Here is a 20367-nt window from a genome sequence, read left to right on the forward strand (position 1 = left end):
AACTGAATATTTCTTTCTTCTCTATTGCCTCTTGCATAATAAAGTGCTGGGCTAGCATATATTTGTACCACTACTGAAATAATATGAATGTCTTGCAAATTCAGTGAGTCTCATGAGAGAGAGAATGGTTTAAGGCTTCTTTTGATCTTATTCTAATATGTATTTGATTTTTGTTTGTCATTATATAAATTGAATAAATGCGTACCAGAATATTTTCATGATTTTTTTCCTTTGAAATGAGGAAAACCAGAGATAAAAATTATCAATAAAGATATTCTACAAAAAGAGGTCAGTTAATGAAGTGTATTTTTGGCCAATGAACCAAATTTCAGTCTAATTTTTAAATAGTGTTTTATCCTGAACAGAAACCTAACACTTAAAAAAAATGAGGAGGGCAATCCAGATTACTTTACAGGACTAGGATAAAGTAATTTATCACTTATATTTGTATGCTTATTAAATAATTCTCAGTGGTTGCATAATCCAAGCATTAAGTATGCAAAATACAACAAATTGGCTTGAAATGAGTTATAACTAAATAAGCTACATATGGTACACTTTAAGTTGTTAACTCTTATTTCCCTTTTTGATAGATTCCATAATTAAGCTCTTCACAAATCCCTTTGTAGAATTCAACTTATTTTTCTGTTATTACTTCATATAGTTAATATTAGTTCCATCAGATAAAATCACATTTTCTTTTTTTGCAGTTCACCATACATAATAAAAACACATATATCTTAAGCATACAGCTCAAAGAGAATAGCACCCAAGTTAAGACAGAGTATTTCCACAGCTCCAAAAGTCATCTTGTGCTTCCTTCTAGTTACACTTCCTTGCTCTCTCACAAAAAGCACACCATAGCCTACTTTTGCCAGGTCTGAACATCATACAAATGCAATCATATATTATGTATTTTCTTGGTCTGGGACTTTTCACTTATGGTTAGATTTTGTGAGATCTACCAACATTATTGCATGTTGTACTTTGTCCACTCTCATTGTTGTAGATAGTATTCCATGAATTAAGTACGCTATAATGTATTTACTCATTGTACTGCTGACACTTAGGCTGTTTCCAGTTTTAGTCATTAGTAATAATGTTGCTATAAATCTTCTTGCATATTTTTTAGTGAATACAGACATCCACATGCACCCCCACCCTGCCCCCCCGCGAGTATATACCTGGGTATGGAATTGACAGATTATAGCTTATAAATAGTTGAACTCTAGCAGTTTTTGTCAAATGGCTTTCCAGATTGCTTGTACCTTTTCTTTTTTCTTCCCACATCTTTTTAAATTACCAACTGAAAAAAACCTATGCTGTCTCTGACAAATTTTCTGACGAAAACAATCTTAACAACAATCATTTGACTGGCAAAAGGTAGTTTGCAGTTGGTCTTATTTGTAAGACAGATTTTTCAAATCATCCTTTTTTCTTGCATGTTATTTTCATGTACCTATGTATGGAAAAACTTACATCAGTTTTAAAATGTAATGAATACAGTGGATAGGAAAAGGTCTTAACTGACCTCCTTTGACAGACTCCTCTACAACTGACAGGAACAAGAAGGCTATTTTCTAATAAGCTTATACATGCATTTGTTATAGACTTACCAAGAGGGAATATGGATTTTTTCCTTAGCAAACCACTGTTTGTAAGTGGTGTAAACCCATGCTTAATTATTAGTATAATTACATAATTAGTATTATGTAAGCTGATAAAATATGAATATGAAAGAGCTGTTTCTTTTTTTTTTTCAATATATGAAGTTTATTGTGAAATTGGTTTCCATACAACACCCAGTGCTCATCCCAAAAGATGCCCTCCTCAATACCCATCACCCACCCTCCCTGCCCTCCCACCCCCCATCAACCCTCAGTTTGTTCTCAGTTTTTAAGAGTCTCTTATGCTTTGGCTCTCTTCCACTCTAACCTCTTTTTTTTTTTTTTTTCCCTTCCCCTCCCCCATGGGTTTCTGTTAAGTTTCTCAGGATCCACATAAGAGTGAAACCATATGGTATCTGTCTTTCTCTGTATGGCTTATTTCACTTAGCATCACACTCTCCAGTTCCATCCATGTTGCTACAAAAGGGCCATATTTCATTCTTTCTCATTGCCACGTAGTACTCCATTGTGTATATAAACCACAATTTCTTTATCCATTCATCAGTGATGGCCATTTGGGCTCTTTCCATAATTTGGCTATTGTTGAGAGTGCTGCTATAAACATTGGAGTGCAAGTGCCCCTATGCATCAGCACTCCTGTATCCCTTGGGTAAATTCCTAGCAGTGCTATTGCTGGGTCATAGGGTAGGTCTATTTTTAATTTTTTGAGGAACCTCCACACTGTTTTCCAGAGTGGCTGCACCAATTTGCATTCCCACCAACAGTGCAAGAGGGTTCCCGTTTCTCCACATCCTCTCCAGCATCTATAGTCTCCTGATTTGTTCATTTTGGCCACTCTGACTGGCGTGAGGTGATATCTGAGTGTGGTTTTGATTTGTATTTCCCTGATGAGGAGCAATGTTGAGCATCTGAAAGAGCTGTTTCAATGAAACGAAGTTGAAGGCCACCAACTAAAGGTAAATTTCTAACTTAAAAAAATGCTCTTAAATTAGGCAGGTGTGTAAGTAACAAAAGATTAAGCCATAAAAGTAAAAAGCCTAGATAATTTTGAACTAAGAATGCCTAGCAAATGTTTTCATTGTAGACTCTGTATTATGGGTATGGTTCATGCAAAAAAGAGGTCCAGTGCTAATCAACAGACTCATAAATTAAGGGGGGAATAAAAGGTCTTGGCCTAATATAAAAAAAATTGGCAATTAGCAAAGTGGCAAATTTTCATAAATTTCATAAAACAAGGTAAGTAGATAGTCTCTTAAAATGATTTCCCGAGTTTACTCACTTTTTGAGACTAGCTTAATCAATTAATTAAATTTAAATTCCAATGTAGTTAACATACACTATTACATTAGTATAATACAGTGATTCAACACTTCCATATATTACTCAGTGCTCATTACAAGAAGTATACTTTTAATCCCTATCACCTATTTCACCCACCCTCCACCCACCTCGCCTCTGGTAACTATCAGTTTGTTCTCTATATTTAAGAGTTGATTTCTTGGTTTCTCTCTCTCCTTTCTCTCACTTTTTTCCCCTTGTTCATTTGTCTCTAAAATTCCACATATGAGTGAAATCATATGGTATTTTTCTTTGACTGACTTATTTTGTTTAGCATTATATTCTCTAGCTCCATCCATGTTGTTGCAAATGGCAAGAATTCATTCTTTCTATGGCTAAGTAATATTAATTTTCTTTATCCATTCATCTGTTGATGAACACTTGGGCTGCTTCTGTAGTTTGGCTATCGTAAATAATGCTGTGATAAACACAGGGGTGCATATATCTTTCCAAACTAGTGTTTTTGTATTTTTTGGATAAATATCCAGTAATGTGATTCCTGAATTGTAAGGTAGTTCTATTTTTCATTTTTTGAGGAGCCTCCATACTGTCTTCCACAGTGGCTGCACCAGTTTGCATTGCTACCCACAGTGCATGAGGGTTCCTTTTTCCCCACATCCTCACCAACACTTGTTGTTTCTTAAGTTTTTGATTTTAGCCATTCTGATAGGTGTAAGGTGATATCTCATTGTGGTTCTGATTTGCATTTCCTTGATGATGAGTGACACTGAACATCTTTTCATGTGTCTGTTGGTCACCTGTATGTCTTCTTTGGAGAAATGTCTCTTCATATCTTCTGCCCATTTTTTAATTGGATTTTTTTTGACGGGGGAGTGTTGAGTTGTAAAAGTTCTTTATATATTTTGGATAGTAACCCTTCATCAGATATATAACTTGCAAATATCTTTTCCCACTCAGTAGGTTGTCTTTTAATTTTGTTGGATTAGTTTACTGACTTTTTTATTGTTTAACGAATTGCAGGTTTAGACCATGTCAGATAAGGGAGTTTCTATTGTAACAGGGAAAAATTCATAGAACTGAAAGTTCATATTAATATTTCCAAATTTATTGCTAATAAATCTGTTTATAATGAATAAAGTTACTTAAAGTTAATTATAACCACAGATACATACTTTTCAGGAAAGTGGGGCATCACAATAAAAGCTGTAAGGGTTCATAGGCTTTTCAGTTTTTTAATTAATTAATTAATTAATTAATTAATTAATTGTTTTTGAGAGGGAGAAGGTGCAAACAGGGGGAGAGGAAGAGGGAGAGAGAGAACCGTAAGCAGGCTGCACGCTCCGTATGGAGCCCAATGTCATGACTGTGAGATCATGACCTGAGCTGAAATCAAGTCAGATGCTTAACTGACTGAGCCACCTAGGTGCCCCTCATAGAGTTCTTAATACACATAACCAAGCATATGGAAAGGTAATGGACTATTTATAAAAGCATAAAAATATAACATTATCAAGTTAAACTAACGAGCAAAAATCAGGAGCTATATGAAATATATTGTATACCTATTTAAATGTCTGCATGGGAAATTTCAAAGAAAAAGCTTTTAAAGTATAATTAATTTACTGACATATTGAGAAGCCAATACTATGGATTAAATCAAAGGGCACTGGAGTACAGATAGCATCACTCTTCAAGTAAAATAAAATAAATGACAGTTTTGAACCAACGTGACTATAATTATAACAAATACCTCTACCCATCCCAACTCTGTGGTCCTCAGTGGAACTCTTAGATTTTAGCTGTAACATGTACAGATGGACAGCTGTCCAGATCTAAGGTTATGAATTATACTTACTTTACTTTTGGTAGTTTAATCTTAAAATTATTGCCTTATTTCAGGTTGAGTGCTTTTTGGCCGAACATTAAGTATCCTTATTTAGTTAATAAAAAGATCCCATAAATTGGGTGTTGGCATATTGCAGCTATCCTAGATATTCTCAAGGGTCTTTTAAATTACAATTAATAGAGGGAGATGTTCCCTCTGAGATTTTGAAAGGAAATTTCCTGGGTAATACTCTGTTCTTTTATTTGTTTGTTCTCCATTTTTAATTGGCAGCTCATTGTCTGGTAAGGAGTTCATTGTAGAAGGAAATTTCTGCTACCAAATGTTTCTGACAACACAAAAGAAGGAATGGATGACATTAAATGACACATCTGTATCCATCTGGCCTTCTCTAACTAGTAAAGCAAAAAATACTAACCGCAATCTTTCTAAAAGACTTGACTGGATCACATGAATTGCTGTACTGATTAATTAAATATGAAAGCAAGCAAAAAAAAGTAATGCTGAGATGTAGTTATAAGGAGGAGAAGGTACTTTACAATGTTACTGGGTGCAAGAAAGGGATTTCCAATACTCTTAGACAACAAACACTTCTTTCATTGAGTTTTGTGATAACAAAATGAAGATTTTCCCCTACCATTTCCAAATAATCACTAAGTTACACATCACACTATGGATAATTCAAAAAAGGGAAAGACATAGTATATTTCCTTAGTAAGTGAATGCAGAATTAGGAAGAAGTGAAACAAATTACAAAGTAACTTACTGCTAAAATGTCTGGTTTTAGGTGCAAAAGGAATTCAGAGGTGGAAAACCGTATTAACTACAAGCACAAATCTAGGGTTAAGATGGGCCAATCTCCATAGTGAGTATGGTAGCTTAGAGTGGTGAATAAATAAACTTTGTCATCTGGGCAAAAGCCTTTAACAGTGGAGGCAACAAAAAGGCATGAGAGTATAAAATAAGAATTTTGTACAGGGCACTTTCAGTATGTGTCTGTGTTTCAAATATATTCAGAAATAAGATTAGACTAATTCAGCTTTTTTTTTTAATGTTAGAGACTACTGTGCAAGTAGTATTAATGTACTAGTAAGTATTAATGATAAAAGAAATGGACCACCACAAATTTTATTGACTTGAGGGTAAGAAGAATAGTAAGGGTGAAAATGAGAGATAATTGCATATGCTTATTATTTTATCCTCCAATAACAAAAAAACAATGAGTCAAAAAAAGAATCAATAATCAAAGACTATGTGTGTTTTGGAGGGGAGACAAAGGTAGCCTGTTTCAAACATAACACTAATAAACCAACTATACCATACATAAAATAATCTACCTTTGTAAATCTTTACAAAGCTTTGGAAGAGTTAAAAAAAATATTACAAGCTCATATGTTTTTGCTTCATTTTGTTTTCTTGAAATTCCAAACAAATTCAGCAGAAACTACAAGTTTATCATCACAGAGGTGAGAAACTAGGTGAGGCTGCCCCAGGGGAGAATTAACATCTTACTTAACTTACATAGACAGATTTTTGAAGGACAGGAATTCTGAGAAATTTTGTCACATTTAAAAATAAATTCAAAATTAAACTCTCAACTGCAAAGAAATACCATATGGTAGCTTTCAAACAGATCATACAGAATGATTTCATCTTCAAGGAATTCAAAGTAAAAGAACTTTTCCTTTAACTAACATAAACACCAGTAATACTATCCAGGAAATATTAGCATTTTATTATTTCCAAGAAAAATTTTGATAAACTTTAGAACCTAAAATTTGACTATATGTTATAAATGAGGGAAAGGACTCCTTGTTAGTGACATAAATGGACTTTCAAAACAAACCTGAAAAATGTTTATGGATCTGATTCTCATTTATACAATTCACTTCCTGCAACCACACGAGGGCCACATAAAACCAGCTTAAATCACTGCAATCACAGATATGGTAATACAATTTACGTGGTAATGGTTTTGGATTTCATTTACAGGAGCACATAAGAGAGAACAAAGAGTTGAATATTAGAGAGAGGTGTGACCAGTACCTGATCATATAAAAGTTTAGAAAAGTCTTGTATCACTTTCTAACTTTTACTCTACTATAATCTTGCATACTATTTAACTGCACTGAATTGAAAAAGGTCTGCAAATGTGATCAACAGGTTTTAGTATAACTTTTGGATAGTTCTTATAAAGAAACAGATCCTTATGTTCCACACAAGGGAGGTAAACTATTACCAAACCTAACACAAACTGTTTATTTATCCTATTCTTAAAGCTCTTGTTATAACTGTGCAATAATTGATCTTGATTTAAAATGTTACAAAAAATTACATGGAATTTTGGAAGGCAAGCAGAGAACTTTATTTCTGGATTTATTTAACCATAACATTATAATAAATAATATAAATTCTCCCGATTTCACTTTGTACCTGGAATTACTTAGGCAAAGTTTATTTGCTCCTGAATAGGAATTCACTGAAGGCTCTCAGTCCCCTTCTTTTTGTTTCCTGCAAGGACTATTTTTATTTTTATTTTTTTTAAATTTTTTTTCAACGTTTTTATTTATTTTTGGGACAGAGAGAGACAGAGCATGAACGGGGGAGGGGCAGAGAGAGAGGGAGACACAGAATCGGAAACAGGCTCCAGGCTCCGAGCCATCAGCCCAGAGCCTGACGCGGGGCTCGAACTCACGGACCGCGAGATCGTGACCTGGCTGAAGTCGGACGCTTAACCGACTGCGCCACCCAGGCGCCCCTGCAAGGACTATTTTTAAATAGACTGCATATTCTGTGATCCCAGTTGGGGTCAGGGAGGGGTAGGGTGGGGTGGGTCAGAACACCATCTTAACTATGGATTCTGAAGACTCTCGAACGTACATAAACAGAGGTAATATGGAAAGAACTTGGCTGGCATGGGGTTCACAGAAGACATTTGATAAACATTTTTTTTCCTCTTGTATAACTTTTCAAAAAACAATACAATTGGCTTAGTGAATATCTTAGGTAATTTAGTATTCCTTTATCCAATGATTTGGTTACATTCCTAAAAAAATCTTATTTTTTATTTTTTATATGCTACCCCTTTTCCCATTCTTTTTAAAAATGATGACAGCTAGAACATGACAACTACTAATATCCCATGTTTTATAGACAAAGAATGGCACATTACATGCTTCTATTATTTTAGTCTTAAACTAAGAATCCCTTGGTTTCTAGAAGCCAATTTTCCTTCACCATAAATTTTATCTAATATTTAAAAAGATTGTTGGGGGGGTGGAGGAGGAAAGAGATTTACTTCTGACATCCTTTGTAGTTACAGTGAGTACTGGGTCTTCTATTTCTTTTGTATCCCCCAAAGTACTAAATGTTGGCTATACTAAACGTGTTTAATAAATACTTGTTGATCTGACTTGTTCTTACAGAACGGTACTGTTTTTAATATACAAGAACATCTGTTATTTGGCACTGACTGGGAATGAGATGTTCTGTATTAGTGAGTTTTTAAAATAATAAGCTTAACCCATTAAATACTTAAATACCATTTTTACCTTCCTTTGGAGGTATGGGATAATAAGTCTTTCTAAATGATATGTATTTATTTACTTCTCAAATATAATAATAACTTTAACCTTCTTTTGATAATGCTGGGTCATAAGTCTGAACACCAGTAGTGACATTTTCCTGTGCATATGCATATACATACATATACGCATGTATGTGTGTATATATATATATGTGTAAGTATTTACATATGGTGGACATGATGAGGGCTATAAAGGAGATGGTACCGAACATGAGGCTGAATGGCTAGCAATGCCATTGTTAACTTGGGAATTTCTTTTCTTAAACACATCTCCTGTCAGATGCTTTGTTTGGTGGTGGCAAGACGTGACAAGTACAGAGTTGCATTCATTCCTTCTCCTACTCACTCACTGAGTACTGCCACAAGGGCACTCAGATGCTATGATGACTGACTCTAAGGTAGTAAAGTAAAGCTGACCCTGAAAAATACCTTATTAGTGCAAAGGCCATAGCAATCTCCTCTAGAATAATTTTCCTCATCCTCTAGAAAAGTCTGTTTCTCTTTACTCTTCTTCCTCATCTGTAAACTGCACTAATGAAGTAGGAAGAAGGAACATGACATCTTTTCAAGAACTGGTATAGAATGTTTTAGCAAAGGTATCTTTCAAACATTATAAACTCTACATAAGCGGAAGATAACACTTCTGCAGACATGACTCTAACCACAATTGTGTCAATTTTATTAAGCCCTACAGAATGCTTAATTTTGAACAGAACACACAGGTTATCTGAATACTTACTTTTTCAGTAATATAAAAAGATGAAAACTTAAAAAGTGTTAAACTGGAAACAGCATAATGTAGTGAGCAAGACTGCCTGGGATTCCCCTCTGTAACAGGGGGAAAACCTACCACATAAGGGTTTTGAGGATTAAATGAATTAATCCATCAAATGAGAATGAAACTTAGAAATCCCACTAAAGGCGGGAGCATTTCAAGATACAAGATAAAGTTTTTGCAATCTTTGTTAGTATTCCATCCCATGGAATAACAGTGATTTATTTTGATACTATCGATATAAAAACTGATTGATTTCCAAGAATACTATCCTTCCTTAGTTTTTCAACTTGACATCCTATAATAAGACTGTGTTATTTTTACTTTGAAAACATTATTTCCCTCTTTCACTTTTTTCTATTAAGATGGACATGAGTTTTAGTCTAATAACCGTAGTTTCACTCAGACACACTGAGTTATGACACTGCAGAACTCCAGATGGCACTATTTACATTGTACTTGATACAAACCATATCCCTGGAATCCTGAAATTTGGCAGCCTTGTTGCTGCCTTATATTTTCCTATCATCTTGTTTTTCTGATATTCAACTTTATTCATTATAAAGAGAGACAAAGACTACCTGAGTATATACACACCACACTTTTATTCTGTAACAATTAGTTTTCTTTTTTACAGAAATGTATAGTACAATTAAGGCACTAAAATAATTTTTTGTGAATAGATATTTTGATAGCTTATATTTTCTATGAGTTTCATTTATGACTGTATATGGGCATTATAAAATATTTATTTTAAAAAGGGGATATTGGGACTGATAAGAACTGCTGACTTAAATGAGAATTCAATTTTCTTATAAACCTACATAGATCACAGAATATAAAACTAGATGAAATTTTAGATTACAATTTAATCTCTCATCTTCTATAATAACATTTCAGATTATGAGTAGCCCTGTGGTTCATTGTTTAAATTAATGAAGTTATATCACAGAATGTAGAGAAGTAAGAAAGAGCTGAAATAGTTTAGATACAAATATGTCTTCTCATGCCAGGTGAGTAAGAGTGCAGGTACTAGGGTCAGACTGCCTGATACTCCTGTTCCTCTACTTAACAGCTCTGCCCCTTTCCACAAATTACTTGGCCTCTCTTTATCTTATATCCCCATCATGTAAATGAGCATAAAAATAGTACTTATCTCAGAGTTGTTGTAAAAATTAATTAAATTTACATAGGTAAGTGGTGGTTAATATACAGTAAAGCACTCAATAAAATATTTAGTAATGTTTTTGCTCATTAATATTGCAATTCACTTATAGAAAACAAAATATCTTCGTGATTCTTGGAGAAGCCTGAAATGCCTTCCTCTGCAATGATTATTCACAGGTTTAAAAATAAGTCAATGATTACTGTTCACTGCCTTTCTACCTCCCTGTCAACCCCCAAAGGGGGGAAAAAAAAAGTCAGTGCTTATCAAGTACCTAGCTAGCATGGTGCCTGGCACATACTAGACACTTGATACTTGTCAACTGAATGGACTAGTCTATATATTAATTGAGTCTCAATACATTTGTTTGTCCTTTATACAAGTGACAATTTGTTAACAGAGTGACATGCTAGTACAAGTAAGAACTATCTTCATTTTGTCTGATTCAGAATTTGGCAATTTTCAATAAAATACATAAACTTTATGAATCTGTTCAGGGGATATACCGTTTTGAAATGATGTCCCTAAGGCCATAAATCTAGCTAATTATAATACTGTGTCTCTCTTGGAAATGACAAAGTCAAACATCAGAAAATATGCATAGATCAAAATATTTATTTTAAAAATTATTTAAGTTGGCATGGAGTCAGAGAGAAATATTCATTCTACCTTTTATAGTACAAAATGTTATCTTCTAAGCATTTTCTAGTTTTAGCTAGATATTGTTGAAGACTTTTGCATCAATATTTGTAAGGGATATTGGTTTGCAGTTCTCTTATAATGCCTTTGGTATCAGGATAATATGGGCATCATAGAATAGTTATAAAATGTTCCCTTCTCTTCTATTATCTATAAGCATTTGAGACACTGGTGTTGATTCTTCATTAAATGTTTAACAGAATTCACCAGTAAAGCATCCTGTCCTGGGCTTTCTTTGTTGGGATGCTTTTAATTACTGATTCAATCTCTTTGTTTGTTATAGGTCTATTCAGATTTTCTCTCTTTTCTTGAGTTTTGCGAATTTTGTGTTTCTGGGAATTTACCAGAATTTTATCTAGGTTAATTTGTTGGTTTGTAACTGTTCATAGCATTCTCTTAAAATCCTTTTTATTTCTGTAATGTTGGTAGTAATGTCCCACTTTTTCTGATTTTTCTAATTGGAGTATTCTCTTGGTCTAGACGAAGGTTTGTCAATTTTGCTAAATCTTTTCCAAGAACCAACTTACAATGTCTTTGATTCTCTGTGGTTTTCTATTCTCTGCTTATCTCTGCTATAATCTTTACTTTCTTCCTTCTGCTATCTTTGCATTTCCTTTGTTCTTTTTCTAGTTCCTTTAAGATATAAACTTTGGTTACTGATTTCTTTTTTTTTTTTTTTTTTAATATTTCTTTATTTTTGAGAGAGAGACAGAATATGAGCAGGGGAGGGGCAGAGAGACAGGGGGACACAGAATCTGAAGTAGGCTCCAGGCTCTGAGCTGTCAGTACAGAACTGGATGTGGGACTTGAACTTGTGAACCATGAGATCATGACCTGAGCCAAGATCAAGAGTCAGATGCTTAAACACCTGAGCCACCCAGGCACCCCTGAAATGTTTTTCTATTGTAGTCTTCTCAGAATTCCTTCTTTCCTTTGTTACTATGAAAGTGTAGGATACCTACTACTCTTCCTTACTTTAAACTTCTTGATTTATGCTGTTTCTTTTAAAAGTTTTAATCTATATTGCTAAGCTTTTGGACCAAGACATTTGACTTTAATAGCCAATTGGAATTATCCTTTACTTTTGATTGGTGAACTAAGCTGACAAATTCTAAATTTAGCTCCTTAGCTACTGCTAAAATGATGTTATCAACCCCCAATCTCAGTGGCTAAGAAAAATAAGCATACATTTCTTGCTCATGAATCTGTAGGAAGCTCTATTTCATAATGCCACATGGGTCCATATTTGTTCTATGTGTTTGTCATTCTGGGACCAGTAGCTATCTAGGCCACTCTCATCTTACAGAAGACAGAGGACAATAGGTCAAGACAAACCACGTAAATCAGATAAAGTGTCTGCTTGTATCATACCAGCTAACATTTTGTTGGCCTAAACAAGCCACATAGCTAAGCCCAATGGAGTGGGAAAATCTCCTTCCATGGGAAGAGGGGAGGGAGAGTATTCATTTGCTGAACAATAACATCATCCATCGCAGTGTAGCAAAATAAGGCAATTAGGTGCAACAAAGTTTTTTTTTAAAAAGTTAAATTTATTTAAAGGACTTACTTTGAAGTTAAGTCTTTCTCCTTTTTAGAATAATGTTCTTACTTTCAGAAAATGATGGTAATAATAAAAGGCAGTAGACCTTTTAAAATTCTTACTACTTGACAAAATAAAAAGTTGGCAACCCTTTTTCAGTCCCCAAAATTTCAGGACCATTTTACTAGTCTACAAAAATCCCCAATTCTACAACAAGAAAAAAAGTAATAATAGACCACTGAATGTAATCCCAGGTCTTTGGCTATTGTTCACTATTCAGAGGCTGTTCCTTGGCTTGCAAAGACGCTCATTTTCCCCCTTCTCAGGTTTCATTATTCCAAATGCTTGTGATTAGGAAAGTCCATGTGTTACAGAACTAAAATGTCATTATTTATATCTAGTGATCTATTCTAACTTTTACCTTAAAAATGGTCCCATTTACTCTTCAGCTCTCTATACAAACTTGGTTTTGTAACATGTGAGGCCCTAAAATCTTAATGGCATGTAAATCTTTCATGTCCTTGACATGAAAATTTTAACAGGCAGTACATAAAGAATAATGGCCTATGACTCTATAACTTTAAAAGGATGAGCTGTTATGATTAAAATTTAACAAGTTCCTCGTGGCTTTACTTCCAATGTGAAAAGACACATATTTAATGGTTTTATATATATACAAGTGTTTATGAACACTAATGATTTTGTCATCGCCTCATCAAACATTAAAACTATGTAAAATAACAGAGCTGTGGGGTATTTTTCCTCACAGTACTGTTAAAGCAAATGAAGTGATTGGCACTCCTATAGAATTCCCTCATTTCACTCCTGACTCCTCAGCTTATTTCCACCTCCTACTCTTCGTCTTATTCTTTACTTGTGATATTCTCCAGCTTTAGGCACTATTAAAAAATGTTATAGCTACCTCATCCATTCCAAACTTGGGGTGAGGTGGAAGAATGTGATATTTAAATGCACTACATCTACAGGAAACCTTTATTTTTTATCTCAAAAAAATTTTTTTAATGTTTATTTTTGAGAGAGAGAGAGAGAGAGAGAGCGCGAGCGAGTGCACACAAGGAGGGGAGGGGCAGAGAGAGAGAGAGAGACACAGAATCTGAAGCAGGCTCCAGGCTTTGAGCTGTCAGCAGAGTCTGACTCAGGGCTTGAATTCACGAACTGCGAGATCATGACCTGAGCTGAAGTCGGTTGCTTAACTGACTGAGCCACCCGGGCGCCCCTACAGAAAACCTTTAATATAGAGACTTCCAAATTTGTCAGAATAGGAAATTTCCCATGAGTCTTAGTTTAGGAAATGAGATTTGCAATTCATTATTAAACAACTTTCAGACAGGATCTGTGAAATAACTTCACAGTATGGCAATTGCCTTTTAGTATCCTACTGATCTTACCCGATATTGGAGAATTTGACCCATTATATATTTAAATTTCATAAATGTACACATCTAAAATAAGAGGCAGAGAGGCACCTATGAGTCAGCAAGGGACGTTTCCATTAACTGGGATGAGAACTCAACTTACCAGTTGTGAAACTCATGTTTGTGTCATGCTTACAATTTAAACCAAGTATACTTCTTTTATAACATTTTATGGAGTAAATATACAAATTAAATTTTCTCTAATTTTTCTAATGTAATTCTCATTAAAATAAGATGAAAATTGAAAAATGTGGCTTTAACATAAGCAACATACCTGCAGGTATGATCATCACTCACACTTGCAAGTTCTTGGCCCTCTTTGGGCTCAAACACCAAACCATTAATGAAATCTGAATGGCCCTCTAAAATCTGATAAAAGGAGAGAAGTTAATAAGTACACCGGAAAATAACCTACAATATTCCTACCTAATATTTTTACTTCACTGACTTAAAAGCTTTCACTGCATGCTTCCCTTTTCTATAAATATTTCTTAAGCAATTTGCTATTTTTAAAGCATGATTTATACACCCACTTTTCTGGAAGGTTTATCTTGGAAAGAAGCTGATCATTCAACACAGCTATTAGCTTGATCTTTCTTTTCTAGTATGCATTTCTTACAAACACACACACACACGCATACACACACACGCTTTTTTTACTGTACCTGTCCTCATATCACCTCCTCTTATTACATAAAGCTTAAGCAAATATTAAAGCTAGAAGAACTTTCTAGGGGTACTGAGATAGAGTCCCCCTCAACTTTTTAACTCACATCTACTACTCTGCACACTCTTTATCTAATAAACACATATGGATTTCACCTTCTAAGGTCTTTATTCACTTCCTCAATGTGACTGCCATCACCGGGGACAGTTAGTATTAGAAGCCCATAATCACAACAACTCAAAAATCCAGTTTTGTTTTGTGGCAAGAACATTTAAGCTCAAAGCTTGTTTTTATTTTTTTTATTTATTTTTTTTTTCAAAGCTTGTTTTTAAAAAAAATTTTTTTTTAAATGTTTGTCTATTTTTTGAGAGAGAGAGAGAGAGAGAGAGAGAGAGAAATGGAGCATGAGCAGGGGAGGGCAAAGAGAGTGGGAGACACAGAATCTGAAGTAGTCTCTAGGCTCTGAGCTGTCCGCACAGAGCCTCACGTGGGGCTTGAACTCATGAGCCATGAGAAGATCATGACCTGAGCCGAAGTCTGATGCTTAACTGACTGAGCCACCCAGGTGCCCCTAAGATCTACTCTTAGCAACTTACAGGTATGTAACACATACTGTTCATTATACTCATTATGCTGTACATTAGATTCCCAGAACTTATTCATCTTTTTTTGTTTTGTTTTTTTGTTTTTTTGAGAACTTATTCATCTTATAACTGGAAGTTTATGCCCTTTGACCAACATCTCCCCATTTCCCCCATCCCCCAGCAACCACCATTATACTCTGTTTCTATGAATTTGCCTTTTTAAAATTTCACGTATAATTGAGATCATACGGTATTTGTCTGTCTTATTTTACAGGGTTATTTATTATACTAATAGAAAACATATCTATAGGGCTTACTATACACAAAGATTTGTTCTAAATGTTTTACATGAATTAGCTCTGTCAATGCTTATGGTCCTTGAGGCAGATACTATGATTATCCCCGTTTTACAGATAAGAAACTGAGCACAAGGAAATTGGGAACTTGACCAGTCACACTGTTACTAAAGCGGTAGAATTGGGCTTCAAACCCTGGTAGTCTGGCTCCTGTGTCTGTGATCTTAAGCACTTTGTAATCCCACCTTGCCCTATGCTGTGCTAATTGTTGGTTCTCTTCAAGTCTGACTCAACTCTATGTGTGTTCATGTCTATTACTCTACTACTATACTGAAATGTGAATTTCTAATTTTCATTCATTTGCTGTGCCTATGTAATATTTTAATAAATGCTACCAGATCTATAACCTATAGTCCTTACTATAGCCTAAAACAGAGTCAAATAAAGTAAAATGACATTACATGTCATTTTAAATTGAGACAAATTCAATTAAAAAAGCAAAAGTAATACATGTTTTAAAATAGAGAGTTATAAGTATACTTGTCAACATACCTTGTATTCATTTTTATCTTGAAGGTCTGAAGTAAACAACCTTATTTTCATATCAGCAGCTGAAGTACAAAATCTAGAAGTAAAAAAACAAGACCCAACACAAATCAGTAATTAGAGCTATAAGTAGAAACAAGGACGGATCTCACATATATAATGTCAAGTGAACAAAGCAGGGCAAAAAAAAAAGGATATTATTATTCCATTTGTATGAAAGTTCTTAGGTAGGAAAAAATAGTTGATAAAATAGCTGATAAAACTACAGAAAAAAACTCAAGAAGATAAATGATTGCCACAATAATCATGAGAATAATTACCTTTAAGGAGAAGGGAGGTTAATTAGGAAGGGGCAGGGGGAGACCTTAGGTACTGGCAATGTTTTCTATTGCCTTCCATGGGTGATCATTACATGGGTGTTTGTTTTACAATAATCATGTTAAACTGCACATGTACTTTTTTTTTTCTTTTGTACTTTTGGGCACATATGCTATATTTCGTAACATACAAATTAAAGATAAGAAAAAAATAAAAAAAAACCCAAGGCTTATAGTACCTAATTCTTCTTTGAATTTGTCCCATTATTGTTTTGGGTATTCATACTTTCCCACTCAGAGGAAACTCTAGAACAGACTTGTTACAACATTACTAATGTGAGGGTCTTCTAAAGTAGATTTCCCCATAGTGATGTCATAAGAAATCATTTAAAAATCTCTCACCAAAATATCATTTCTAAAATAGAAAAAGGCTATTTTAGAAGGCTTTTAAAATAAATATCTCAAGCAAAAGGGTTTATAAAGAAGGTATTAGTAAAAGAATAAGGCCAAGTTCAGTAAAAACATCGAAGAATACAGGCCTTACAGGGACAAAGATTATTTACTTAAAAAAGAATTAATGAAAGAATCTCATTAAGATTAAAAGAGGGGTGCCTGGGTGGCTTGGTCAGTTGAGCATCTGACTCCTGATTTCAGTTCAGGTCATGACCCCAGGGCTGTGGAAGTGAGCCTGGCAGCAGGCTCCATGCAGAGTATGGAGCCTGCTTGAGACTCTCATTCTCTCTCTCTCTTTCTCTCTCTCTCCCCTTCTCCCTCTCCCTCTGCCCCTCTCCTTGTGTGCGTGCTCTCTAAAAAAACCCAATTTTTAAAAATTAATAAATAAAATTAAAAGATAAAACACACATACAAAACTTTATGGAAAATCTTGTGGTGTTCTACTTTTCTCCAAACTTTGCTGCTTAACTTTATACATGGTAAGTATATTTACATCATCCTTTAATAAACCATAAAGACTCAGAGAACAGAGGTAAGGTGAAGAGTTACTCTCCAGCAAATGTGAAAGAAAAGCAGTGGGGATGAACAGAGAGAGAGATGGAGAGAGAGAAAGAACTGACGGTAACTAAATGCTAAAGATAAAACACTAGGAATGGGTTCTTTCTAACTATAAGTTAACGATGGTAAGACAGACACAAAGTTATATACCTCAGTCATCTTGATAGACCACTCTTCAGTCATGAAAAAAATAGTATCTACTTTGGATTATAAATATAAAAAAAGTAAAGTAAGAAAGAAATATAAAAAGTACAGTTTAATCACAACTGTGTAAAACTATTTATGAAAAAAATAGAGTACTGGGTGTGTAGATGGCCTTTAAAAATGTTTCTGTATATTCCAAATTTGATACAGTAAATGTGTATTATTTTTATAATAAAAATAAATAATTTATTTAAAAACAAAATTGTGCTGCCAGCTTGCTATAAAAATACTGTCTTTAAAATTAATGGCTGGTTAACGTGCCAAGTTTATTATACATATTTGTAGAGTTCTCCCCAAAATTTGAGGCTGCTTATCAAAAGGCAACAACGACAAAAAAGATGAAACAGTATAGCATATCCATTAAAAGGAGGGCAGGAAAACAGGCACCAAGCAGAACCATGGGAAGAACAGTTTCTACAGCTTTAAAAATCTGCTAGCGAATGCAAAGAGACTGCCTGACTCTTGTTTAGCTTCAGATTCTGTGAACACTTCCTTTTAATATAAAAGGAAATGAACAGCAAACTGGCTGCTGACAATGACTTATGTATGTTAACAAGCACTGTCGTGTGGATTATTTAAAATTCAGTTAGCTAAAACCTGTAAAGCTTCTAGAAGAAAACACCACATCTTCACAATCTTTGTTGCAGGCAACCATTCTGTAGTTAGGAAATAGAATGCATATGAAACAGTGCTCAACATCATGAGTCATCAGGGAAATGTCATTCTGGTACTAACCAAATTAAAGACTGACAACAATTAAACATTTTAGAGTTGGTAGAGGAAGTGGAACATCTTTAGATTATTGGTGGGCACATGAAATGGTAGAAGCACTATGGAGACTAGTACTTTTTAAAAAATGTTAACATACATCTATCCTCTGATTCTACTCTGATTCTCTTAAGAGTAGGAGCAATTCTACTCCTAAGAGAAATAAAACCATGTATCTACTAAAAGCTGTATATAGGGAGGCTCAAACAACTTTAGTCATAATAGCTAAAAACTGGATACTGCCCTAGTGTTTATTTACAGGAGAATGTTACAAACAAATAGTGGTATTTATACAATGTAATGGAATGCATTACAAAGTAACAAAATAAATGAAAAGAAAAAGAACCACTGGTACTCTTAACACGGATATATCTCAAAAACATCATACTAGACACAAAAAATACATTCTATATGATTCTATTTACATGAAGTTCTAGAATAGGCAACACTCATTTCTGAAAATTAGATCAATGGTTGCTTTGGCAGAGGATGGGGTACATGGATTGACTGGGAAGGAGCATAAAGAACCTTTAGAAGTGATGGAAATGCTATGTATTGCCAGCATATGGGTTATACAAGTATATGCATGTCAACACTGATCAAATGGTACTCCCAGAAACTGAGAATTTCACTGTTTTCAAATTATCCCTTAATTTAAAAAAATTAGGTTAGCTCAGTAAGAGCTAACTTATGGCTGCTAAGCTGTTTACTAAAAGAAGACATATCTTTTAGATTTGACATCTGTGGAAGCAAGGTTAGTGTTCTGCAACAAGCACTAAATAACCTGACATATTATTATTGCCTTTGTGGAGAAGGCCTCAGCAGGTAGTGTCAAGATGTTTCTCAAAAAGCAATTGTTCTTTTCTAATGTTTTCATAAAAACTGAAGCTCAAGTATTAGAACTGCCGCTTTATATACTGTTAAACATGTACATGTGACATTGGCCTATGTGTGCAGCAGTAAGTTTGATTAATGACTCAACCACATTTACTTATTTCAACAGAGTTGTACTTTCAGTAAGTAGTGGACTCAGTGAAGAATCTGTGAAGACCTCAAATGATTTAGGTGAAACTCAAGTAAAAATTTATGTAGTCAGGCCCAAACATATTCTCAAAGTACCACTACCATGTTGCATATTTAAATCACATATTCAGATAATAAGCCTAAATTACAAAATAATGGCCAATGTTAAAATTGCTAATGTCTAGGGGCGCCTGGGTGGCTCAGTCAGTCGAGCGTCTGACTTTGGCTCAGGTCATGATCTCGTGGTTTGTGGGTTTGAGCTCTGCATGGGGCTCTGTGCTGACAGCTCAGGGCCTGGAGCCTGCTTTGGATTCTCTGTCTCTTTCTCTCTCTGCCCCTCCCCTGCTCATGCTCTGTCTCTAAAAGAAATAAAACATTAAAAAAAAAAAGCTAATATCTAAAAGTGGGGAAAAAGGAAATGGAGGAGAAATGTCCTTATGATCAAAGGCTTCAGATCACTTACAACAAAGGACATTAATAAATACTGCATTTAATAGTTTTAAACTTACTTGATTATTGGAGGCAATGAATCAAGTCTAGTTTCTGGGCTCCAAGCTATGCCATCAACCCTGACTCCATGCTGAAATGTTCGTAGTGTTTTATACTGAATTCCGTCCACGTCTGCTTCTTCTTCCTAAACATACATAGTAAATGTTTTAATAAGTTATAAGAACAAACACTATAACACCCCATTTCGTTATAATGAAGAATTTATCAGGAGGCCATGTATATTCTTTTGTAAGTTCAAAAACAAATTAGATACTGAGATTTAAGTGGTTTACTGAACAACGATGACAAAAATCGGTAAAAACTTTCTAAGCCTCAAAGAATAACTCTCTAGGGCTACTAAAAATAAACAGTGAACATGTTATACTTTATCTTACTTAGAAGACATTTTATTCCTGATAGTGAACATATTTCACACCAAATGCAATGAAAATTGAATCCTCTAAAAATCAAAATATTCTAGGTAAATGAAT

At 34.4% G+C, this 20367-nt stretch overlaps 1 protein-coding gene across 1 annotated transcript in view; it reads right to left on the minus strand.

The window, feature by feature from the left end:
* The window catches only part of NUP37 (nucleoporin 37), a 42032-nt gene that overhangs the window by 11656 nt on the left and 10009 nt on the right, over positions 1 to 20367 (minus strand). Inside the window, exons 3-5 of the mRNA XM_047066758.1 lie at positions 19897 to 20021; positions 16071 to 16143; positions 14246 to 14340 (exon numbers count right to left, since the gene is read on the minus strand). Of these exons, the coding sequence (XP_046922714.1) occupies positions 14246 to 14340; positions 16071 to 16143; positions 19897 to 20021 (293 nt within the window). The remainder of the gene's footprint in view (positions 1 to 14245; positions 14341 to 16070; positions 16144 to 19896; positions 20022 to 20367) is intronic.

Source organism: Lynx rufus, unplaced genomic scaffold (genome assembly GCF_022079265.1).
Source record: "Lynx rufus isolate CCGP_SWC_20201006 ecotype Redwood Valley unplaced genomic scaffold, mLynRuf1.p SCAF_7, whole genome shotgun sequence".
Taxonomy (NCBI): Eukaryota; Metazoa; Chordata; class Mammalia; order Carnivora; family Felidae; genus Lynx; species Lynx rufus.